At 45.0% G+C, this 11,185-nt stretch overlaps 1 protein-coding gene across 1 annotated transcript; it reads right to left on the bottom strand.

Annotated features, from left to right (window-relative positions):
- Positions 1-7,251: 7,251 nt before the first annotated feature.
- LOC123051294 (transcription factor RAX2) lies at positions 7,252-10,455 on the bottom strand. Its single transcript, XM_044474136.1, has 3 exons — positions 9,929-10,455; positions 9,040-9,169; positions 7,252-8,477 (listed from the first exon to the last, which is right to left on the bottom strand). Exons 1-3 carry the CDS (start codon positions 10,062-10,064, stop codon positions 7,694-7,696), a joined length of 1,050 nt encoding a protein of 349 aa, XP_044330071.1. The 5' UTR covers positions 10,065-10,455; the 3' UTR covers positions 7,252-7,693.
- Between the last annotated feature and the right edge of the window lie 730 nt (positions 10,456-11,185).

Genomic DNA, 11,185 nt, shown 5'->3' with positions numbered 1-11,185 from the left:
GTATGTCCACCATGAGAATTCTCATGAAGCACAAATTAGGATAAAAGCCTATGATTTATGTTGGCTATGCTCTGTATGCAACTGTTTTTCTTCGTTGTCGTTTGTTCACTCTTTGCCTCTCAATGCTACGAATGCCAAACCAGGGGCTACAAAATATTATTATGATGTTATCAGCTAATCATCCGGGAATAGAATCAATAGAGTAATCCTTTGGACAGGACTTGCTGCTGCATAATATACAGTAGTGCTGATCGATCATAGACTAAATCAAATGCTGACGGCCGTTAATACCCTAGGTCTGACCCTAACTGGTTATACCTGGCAATGGCGGTGTTTGCGTCGTTACCTTGTTGAAGGCATTTCTTGGAATTTGCTCGGACATAATCTTTAGGGTGAAAACCCATGATCTGACATTTAATGGTCGGATCTGGTGACGGCGGCGTTTGCGCGTCGTTCCCTTTCTGGAGGCGTCGCTTGAAGAACCTTTCTCGTAGTCCTTGTGTTATGAAGAGATGGTTGGTGCTGATGGTCCTTCTTTCTTTTCTTCACCTATGCATAGCTTCGGTCTTGTATGACTTTGCTTTTGCTAGGGTGATTCTTTTTGTGTGTGTGTGTTAGTGCTGGCTGTGTGCATCATAGTTATGCAGAGGCCGGGTGTGTTCTCATTATGTTTTGTATCCCTTTGATGCTACATTATGAGTCAATGAAAACACCCTTTGTCAAAAAAAAAAAAATGCTGACGGCCGGCAACAGTCTCGAAGCCTATGTGGAAAGGTCAGAGGTCAATGCAAACAGCATTTGCAAAATATTATTTGGTTCCTCTTGCGAAAACACTCTCGCTGTCGCTGCAACAACCACAAGGTTCTTCTCTCCTTGTTCCTTAATTTGGAACTGAGTATATTGGTGACACCCACAACAATAATGCCGAAGCAAACATGCATCGTTTCGCACAAAATTTCAAAAATAGATCTGCTCATTTTCCTATGCCATGAGGTGTGTTTGGTGAGCTGCATTCGTTGCTGTGTATAAGCCCTGGCCAGATGCCTTGACTCTTGCTCCAAATCAGAAGATCAACCATGCAAAAATGAAAATGGGAAGACAAAATACACATTCTAATATACAGAAATGTAATTAAAGCACGTACAGGACTATATAAGTGTGTTGTGTAACTAGCTAGTCATCATGTTGTTGGCAAATTGGCATCGACGGGTTCATGCATATGCTTTGTTGAGCCGGGTCTCTTTCGGAGATTAGAGTTGGCCAACAACTACAGTATCTTGTATAGGTAGAGTAGCCGTGTCATCATAACATTTTTGTTTTCATTTGTTCGAAGCTTGTTGGCGTTACTTAGCTTCTTAATGTGATCTCAGTCTAATCTACCAACTTAATTAAGCACATTACCTATCGTTTGCCGTTGGCTGTCGTCCTAAACAAGCATATAAACCAGTTCACTTTGAGTTTGAAAATCACCGGTGTCTAAGTTGGATGCTTCCAATATGCCAACGCATGTTGACCTGTTCGTACGTGCGGCGTTGCTCGCAGAAGCTTGTGCATGTTCGGGCTGAATATGTATGGTTGGGATCTGACAGCAACACACCACCAAACTAAATTTAGGTTAGGTGGAACCTGTAACAAACTCTTCGAGAGAGTGTACATCAGAGCATCAGCGATCATATATTGCAATCCTATTATTTTCATGCATGTACATGAACATATTGCTGGTGGAGTGAGTCGGAGCTGCTGAGGAGTGAGTCCAGGCAGTGATGATGGCAATGCTCTCGGTGATCGTTTGCGGAAGGCTCGGTTTGCTGAGGCCCTGCTTATTTCTCTTGCAAAGATCGGTGTCAAAGTCGATGATGTGTATTGTTGGTGTGTGTGGCCGACTGTTAGCATGGGCAGTCATGAGCTTCGTGTACTTGTTTGCCGGGAGCATTTCGTTGAAATTGAAGTCGCTTGTTCGGGCCTTGGGTAAGGCAACAATGATGACGATAATGCTCGCAAACATGTTTGGCAGGTTCTTTTCTTCTCAACAACTTTGTGGCGTCCTTATCGACAGTCAAGTTGGCCGATGGTGCCCTGTTTTGCTGTTGTAATCCATGGCGGCAATGTGGGTTTGTAACATTTGCTGAACGAGAGGTTGCCTTACCCAATTAGGTAAAAACCTATGTGCCGGTGTGCCCCTGGCCACCGGCTGTTTAAATGTGAGCCAGAGCAACATTAGTTGCACTCTAGTGACTTCGAATTGTCACGTACCACGGCAGGCAAAAAGACTTCCTTCCATATTAGTATCAGCAATCCCTCGTTCCCTCTCCATTTCCCATGTGTCATAGCTGTAGTTACCTTACATGCATGCGTTGTACGTACCACGGTGGTATTAAAGCCAAGGAACATCCAGACGACCAGAATCAGTGATAGTCATCCTGGTGTACCTCTTGTACGTGACCTTTGTTTGTGCCTAGCTGTCAGAGGGCGTACTTATGTATGCATGATAAATTGATAAGGAGGAAACACGCGACAGCGATGAACCGGTATAGCACGCGCCCATTGCAGCTGTGATTTAGTAATTGCCATGATGAAGGAAATTTAATTAGCAACTCATATGGCACATTGTTTACTACAATCTGGTAAATGAATGTCCAACTTAGTCTACAAAAAATAGGGTACAGATATTTGTACTATCATTCACTTTTTGAGCATTTACCTTTTTGAAATAGCCAAGGTCCTGGATTGACAATAATCCACTCTTAAGTCCTATTCCTACAAGACATTTGTAAAAATTTGTTGATTAGTTTGTGAAGTTATTCTAGTCTCGTTAAGGAAAATAGGTAGGTATTTATTAGAGGTGCAATGGTACGGACCAAAACGTGAGATCTGTACTTTTTTGCTTTGTGGGGGGGGGGGGGGGGGGGGGTGCGTGAGATTCAATTTTATAGTTGTACATTAATTTGGTGTTTATTTTATTGTTGCAATTCGATAAAATTATGTATGCCTGCACTATTCAATATTATCATGCCCAAATAAGGTATTTAGAAAACTAGATAAAACATTAGCTTTCTACTCCTTTCATTCCAAAACTCTTGAAGTTTTAGGCTTGTCCTAAGTCAAACTACTTTAAGTTTCACTAAGTCCATAGGAAAATATAGCATCATCTAAATCGCCAAATTAGTTTCATTAGATTCATCATAACATATATAATTTTATACTATATAAATTTGATGTGCTGGATATGAGTTATTTGCTCTACAAACATGGCCAAACTTAAGAAAGTTTGACTTGGGACAAATGTAGAACTTCACTGAACAACACACACCATAATGGTGATGAGAGAAAAATAAGAAGTTGCAATAACAAATTACAGACAATGCTTGACAATAACAATTTTGCATTGAAACTAAACACAGTCGTGTCTGCATATATACACCTACAAATGTGTGCACCAGGGCTAGCTTAACATCTAGTACTACCATGTAAAATAGTGCTCAGTTACCCAGACGACCGTTCTTCCTTTCATCAAACTTTTGCTACTACTATATCACACTGGGACCTTTTTCCAATGGATAAGATACTCTAGAATGACTGATGTGCAAGTTGACCAATTTGAGACTGCTAGGACGATGCACGACGACACCAGCTATATCCAATTCATGAACTGTCAGTGCCAACCTTTTTATAAAAAGTTATTACGTGCTCTTCCGTCTCACAGCTCGATCGTACCCGACAAATGGCAGGGATCTCTTTTACATCCGTAGCACTAGCAAAGTTGATGCCTTCTTCTTGGAATGATTGATTGGCTCGCTTGCAAGCATGTGCCTACGGATCCTTCTTGGTTTCTGCATGCATGGCTTTTGACAGCAAAACGTACGTTTTCAGTGGTACTCATGGGAAATTTCATGTAGTAGCTGTTCGGAAGACTTACTTAGAGATGCCATGTGCAATTATTGTTTTAAGTTTTTTAGGGGAAATGGAGAGATTTTTAATCGAGGTGTGCTTGGGTACACCCCCTTTATGAAGTTTGGCAGACTAGGTGGGATGAACCAATATAATTTGGTAGGCTCAAGTTCTGCTGGATAGGACCCCAGCCAGACCATGGTAGGATCATGACTAGAAGAGCTTTGAGCTCTACCAATTTTCACACATATAATCTCTCTCTATCACCATGGATATTTCTGTGGATCTCATGGATTATATTCGCATACCTCGACCACTCGCTTCACGGGCCACATGTGTGTCGGCTTGTGGAGGGTATATATATATATGGCACTTGATGTGTGCCAAGGGCACCCTTGAAAGGGGAAGCGGCTTAAGTGTTGGGAAAAGCTCCAGGAAAAAATCATGCATATATATATGTATTGCTTAGCTATGTACTTATGTGAATTCCATAAAGCCCATCTAAAAAAATAGATTCTCCATGAAATCATATGACCATTTGTGACCCGTATCAAAATGGAAAGGCGAGAATGAACTATAGCACTATTTTTTACACAGTTCACAGATTGGCATATTTTTCATGAATTTTATATTGGTAAGAGAGTACACCAGAACCCGGAACCATTCGAATATTTTGCTGCCCTAGTCGCCATGGAAAACTCAATTCTATAGATAGAGGTAACCAGCATACACATCACAAGTGGACATGATATTATAGGGAACCTATTACAGTGACAGACAGGGAGAGAAGAGAGAACACAATTTTATACACAGGTTTCAACCATAAGAAACGTTTTATTCACAGGGACCGACGACGACGACAGTGAGGCGGATATCCCTCGCGTCGTTCCGCGATGTCTGTCACCCTGTCCGGCCGCGCGCGCATACTAATCAAACACTGATGCGCGGGGAATCTTTCCCGCCTCCGATCTCACGCGGAATCTTTCATCGATCGCTCTGCCCTAGCTAGCAAGCAAGGCTCGCATCGCCATGCGCCCATGCATGCCAGCTTCTGCGTCTGCAAGTGCCACAAAACAATGGGGCGTCTGACACTGACACTACTTACACGACACACCCAGCCGCGTTTCTCGCGGCGAGTAGTCCAGGCTTCAGATAGACAGTATACGAGTACTACTACAGTCTATAGGAGACGCCTTTCGCTGCCCTGTCCACGTACGGCCCGGTCCACGCGCGCGCTATACCGCCATAGGTAGGTACTCCCTAGTGAACAGTGACGACAGCATAAAAGAACGTGGCAAAAGAGTTTGTCCTTGCAGTATGTGAGGAGCAGTAAAAACCGGATTTTCAGGGATATTCAAATTCAATCATAGCGGTACAACGAACATCGGAAATAATAAAAAATACATCTAGATCCGTAGACCACCTAGCGACGACCACAAGCACTGAAACGAACCAAAGGCGCGCCGCTGTCATCGCCCCTCCCTTGCCGGAGCCGCGCAAAACTTGTTGTAGTAGACCGTCGGAAAGTCGCCGTGCTAAGGCCCCATAGGACCAGTACGCCAGAACAGCAACCGCCGTTGTTAAAGAGTAGCGTAGATCGGAAGGATCCAACCTGAGGACACTCTAACGTAGACGAACTATGACCAAATCCGAGCAAATCCATCATGGAACCACCGGATACACCACTCCACACGCCCACCGACGATGATAGACGCGCCACTGGGCCGGGGGCTAGGCCGGGAGAATCTTATTCCATCTTCAGGGAGGCGCCACCGTCTCGTCCTCCTAAGCAGGACACAAACCTAACAAAACTCAAAAGGACATCTAAAACCGGAGCCCTCCTGTCCTCCTAGAGCTTTGGGAGTGTTTTCCTTTTTTTTTTCTCTTCTACCCTTGTCTTCTTTTTTAGTTTCACATGGTAAATTCGATGGTAAACTTTGCCACATTTGTTTCCACATTTTGAGCGGAGCTGAAAAAGAACACTAAAATCCCAGATAAAATAGGGAAGCAGGTAGTGGCGGAAACGAATATGATGTGCAAATAAATATGAAACAAATTAAATTCGTCGGAACTCAAAAACCTCTTGAACCAAAAATAAAATACAACCAACCAACAGATTCCAATGCTAATACTTACGACTACAGATACTATATGATATATCGTGGATATATAATGAGTTAGTATTGTGCATATATTTCCAGTTTTTCCAACATAATAAAGAACATTGTTAGGGAAGAACTGGATCACGAGAAGTAGGAGCTGGGGAAAGATTATGTTTTTGGGTGATAGGACTGAGTAGGTCCAAAGGTGTATATGGGTGGATTTGGCGTGTGCTACTTAAACAAAAACTTTCTGAATCCCCTCCTGTTTTGTAAATTTTCATTTTCGTTTTCATATTTTTCGTGGCATCTCCATAATTTTTGGGAACAGGCGAAAACTTTGCGCTGCGTTTTCGTCACTATCTAGTTCGATTGGCTGCTCCCGCTGTCTCCGGTTTGGCAATACATACCTTCTTGTGGCCATTTCGTCTTTAATCAAAAATGAGAAAAGAAAAACCCAAGACTGCGAGTAGGATCACTTAGCCAAGCTTCATAATTGGAAAAACGGGTGCCATGAAAGTACATGAACATGCCACTCAACCAAAGAAAGATAATGAAAAGTTGCCCGAAATGAGCACTAAAGACTTTCCGAGAAATCTGCTCCAAATCACCAGTATGACTATCGAAATCGTGAGCATCAGCATGTAGGTTCCAGATCCAAGTGGCATCCACATAGGATGTCTCTCGCGGCACATCCCAAAATCTTGTGTGTAAACTCTATATATGCGGTGGACCATAATCCACCGATCGAGTAACATGTGATTTCATGTAGCCTTTTTATAATAACTACGAAAACATGTCTAGGTCAGAGAAGCTGCTAGAAAAATATGGATGTTCCATATTCATGGCCGAACAAACACCGTGAAACAAAACAAGTAATCACTGCCCAATTCATGGCAAAGTTTGATGGAATCTTCGCTACAAGACGAACGGTATGAGAAAAAAAATCCACGAGACCACAAACCGACGTTCTCGACAGACTTTAATCGGTGTATGCTTTGCAGCTTGTGAGCCTCCACATGCGCTCTCGCTGTCCTACTCCTACGTACTCCTATGCATTGCATTGCAGCATCAACGACAACGAGTGAGTGAGTGAGTGAATGAGAGAGACCGGGGGAGATCGTGTCATATAGTACATTCAGGGTGTCAGACACATCACATCGAAGCTATCACACACACATGGATGCATGCATGGAGAAGAAATGGACACACACATGATGGAGTAGCTAGGTTGGTACCACACCAAGCTATGAGAGTCAAGGTCTGGCCAAACAAACACTGTCAGTTTTTCACAGTACTTATATGAACTTCATAACACTATACCTTTTGCTGACAAAGATGTGTGTGTGAGAGAGAGAGAGAGAGAGAGAGAGGTACAACAACAGTAACAGCAAGTAAGAGGGAGAGAGAGAGAGAGAGAGAGAGAGAGAGAGAGAGAGAGAGAATCTTGATCCCATGTCACGCTCACATACACACACAGCGGCACAGCACAGCTAGGCTGTCAGCCACGTGCATCTGCATGCATGCAGCCGTGACACGGGAGCGTTTAATCCACTTCACTACACGGATCAAAGCAAAACATAAAAGAAACGAGGAAAAAAGATCGCGCGAGCAGTAGAAATTAACACACACCTTCTTCAATTCCACCTTGATGATCTTCTTTACGTGCGTACGTACGTCCTGATCCTTAAATATTACTCTGGTTTTTACATCATCGTCAGCTTCCCGGTGGCCGCGTGCGCGCCGATCAGCTCCGGGTCGTGGATCAGGCCGCCGCCGCCGTCGGCGCCGCTCGCGGCGGCCGTCATGAGCAGCTGCTTGATCTCCTCGTAGCTGTAGTCCAGCTGCGCCTGCTGCTGCTCCTGCTGGTGCTGCAGCTGAAACGACAGCTTGTGCTCCTGCTCCACGGCGCCGGCGCCGCTGCCGTACACCCCGTAGGCGCTGTACCCGTTGTTGTTGTCGAAGCTCATCTCCTTCCCGTGGTGGCGGCCGCCGTGCACGTACTGGCCGCCGGCGTATTGGGTCCCGTCCGACGAGCTGCAGCTCTGCTGGTCGCCGCAGCCGAACGCGATCATGGCGCCCCCGCTGCCGCACTCCTCCTTCACCTGCAGCTGCCGGTGAGCCGCCGTTGCGTGCAGCAGCTGTAGCTGAACCGCGGAGGCTCCATTGTTGTTGTTGTTCATGTGGTTCAAGGAGCCTGAGCTGCCGAGCATATAGTGGTCTTGGGCTTGTAGGGTTAGGGGTTCCGCGGACTGCTGGAGGAGGGCGCCGGCGCCGGGGAAGAAGTTGCTGTAGTTGGAGTGGGGCGACGATGAGTAGGGCAGCAGGACCGGCCGGTGTTGGTGGTGGTTCTGCCGTGGCGCGCGCGGCGGAGGGCCGACGCCCGCCATGGTGGTGGAGCCCAGGAGCTTCTTCTTCAGCTTGGTGTTCCAGTAGTTCTTGATGTCGTTGTCCGTCCGGCCAGGGAGCTGCGACGCGATGATCGACCACCTGAGAATTGTATCACACTGAATGAGTAATGCTAATTTGCAGTAGATAGTTGTGCTGCTGCATGCTTGAGCTGTCACTAGGTTTTCTTTCCTTTTTGGGGGAAATGTAACTATGTATGTAAGAGCTTACTTCTTTATACAGAAATCACATTAGTGGTGTTGATTGATGAGTATGCTTCTACCTAGATCTATGATAATTTTGGATCTTTAGCTCTGAGCACAAGATAGGGAAAACATATCCTTTTTGTGGGAGATTCTTCTAGGGAGCAGAAATTGTCATGCATGTGTTAGGGATATTTTGGTAAAAAAAATCCTGTAACATGCAAATATGCAAATTTCATTCAGAAAACATTTTGTTGTGTCCTGCACAAAATAAAACATTGACAGGAACAATTCTTTTAGGCAGGCCATGGATATTCATATTTTCGGCTGAAAATTTGAGGACTAGCATAGCTTTATATTCATGAATTTGTCATAATTGTTTTTCAACTTGGGTGTGCCTCATAACAATGTGAGAGAATATGCATGCTCTTAAGAGAGAAAAGAAGAACAGTCTCGCGTACCTGCTTCCAATGCTTGCATACATGCTGCAGATGACCCTATCTTCATGCTCAGTGAACTCCCCATGCTTAATGTTAGGCCTCAGGTAGTTTAGCCATCTAAGCCTACAGCTTTTGCCACATCTTCTCAACCCTAATTATAGAAAAAAAAGTTCATCAGAAATGTCTAAATCAAACTAGAAGTTCATTGTTCAATACTAAAAAAATAGGGAAAGAAACAATAGATAGCATATGATTAACCAGAGATAACAGCAAGAACATAAAATTAGACGTGTGACAAAGGGGATTAAGCGAGTCATAGCATTAGTTATTGTAGGTGCATCAAATTGGCAAATTGTATGCTAGTTAGTCCAAGGAGAACTTGGTGCGCGCATTTGTGAGAGAGACAAACTAAAGAGGTAGGGAGTGATTAAACACAAGCACCTTTAAATTTTGGTTCCTAAAACATGGAACAAGCATTTGGTTATCTTGTGGAATGAAGGCACTCTTGATTATTCAAGGGGGAAATGATAAGTTGGATAGACTGGGAAAGAAGAAGTTGCCAGAAAAGACGATGTCATTTCGACTTAGAGATGTCTCTATCCAGACTACTAGAGCAGAGAGACTCATGGGTCATGACAATGATGACATGCTTAATTAGGGACCATTTGTTCTAGACGCGTGAGAAAAAAATTCATCCCAATTTCAACTCATCATCCCCAAGTCAAGAAAAACAGACGGAAGCAAATCAAGGACAAATTCAAGAGAGCAAGAAGAAATCACATCTGCAAATAAATCAAGAGAAGTTAAGATTGGCCAGCAGGTGACCCATATCCTTACACAAACCAAAGTACCAAAACCAGCACACACATGCATCATAAATCCACAAGGCAGGGAGCTCATACACACACACCTGCTTTCTGCGGGAGAGCGATCCAGTTGCCGCCGGTGCCGTGCTTGTCCATGAACTCCTTGAGCTTGGCGTCCTCCTCCGGCGACCACGGCCCCTTCTTCACGTTGTTCTTGTCGCAGCACGGCGCCCTCCCCATCAGGTGAGATCGATTGATATATCGAAGAAGAAGATGAGGAGGAAGAAACAAAGCTAGATACAAGGCAGCGGCGACACCTAGCAGCCGCGCGCTACCGAATCCCACTGCTGCTAGCTAGCTGCTCCTCCTAACCCTCCTTTGTTAAACACTATGAGTCTGAGCTAGCTAGCAGACGAAGCGTCGAGGCAGGCAGCTCTGAGCTTGGCTAGCTACAAGACAGAGGAACCACTGCCTTCCGGGAGAGAAGATATATTGTTGGAGGGCACAGAAAGCAAGGAGGAGAGGAGGGCTATGGCTGTGGCTATGGCTAAGCTTGAGGGGAGGGGAGGGGAAGAGAGGCCAGAGCTAAGCCAGCACAAGGCAACAAAGGAGGGCAGAAAAATATATAACACTGACAGCAGACAGTTGATCGATCAGAGAGATGAGAGAGACGACGATGTGGATGCTCTAAGAAGTCAAAGTGTAGGCTTGCGCTTGTTTGGTTTCAATCACCTCCGCTTTGCTGGTTGGCCGCTTCAAATCGAAATTTCGTAGCCTAGCGGGGTACTGCCCCCACACCGCCTCTCCCTTTCTGTAAACAAAGTACACTTGCACATGGGAATCCTTCGTGCCTGCTTGTTAATTACTTTGATGTGCTAGTCCAGCTCCTGCACGCGTAAAGTAAATAGTAACTGATTGTGGAAAATTGTATAAGAGGAGAGTTGTTGTAGCTAGGTAGCTTCTTCGTGGCAACATTTGTATGTTTTGGTCTAGCGCTATGGAAATTTCCACACTTGTACATAGTAAATTCCGGACAAACAGCTAGGTCGTTCAATATCACAACATTTTACAAATATCATAAATATTTGATCTTGGATAAAGTCAATCTGCTGAACTAATTCAGTCCCAGCCAGGCACGGCTAAGCCGCCACTCTCTCAAGAAACCTAGCCGCCACTGCTCCCCGCCGGTGAGGCCACGGGTCCCCTCCTCCTCTGCATGCAGCGACACTGTGTTGGCGATGGTTGTACCGTGGGGATCAAGAATGAGACTTCGCCGACTACTCATCCACCTCGTCGGCAGCATAGAGGGGGGTCGGGGATCATCTGGTCACTGCTCTTCTTGAGTGGTGGATCAGGTTGTG

Source organism: Triticum aestivum, chromosome 2D, assembly GCF_018294505.1.
Source record: "Triticum aestivum cultivar Chinese Spring chromosome 2D, IWGSC CS RefSeq v2.1, whole genome shotgun sequence".
NCBI lineage: Eukaryota > Viridiplantae > Streptophyta > Magnoliopsida > Poales > Poaceae > Triticum > Triticum aestivum.
This window is presented reverse-complemented; position numbering and strand designations above follow the sequence as displayed.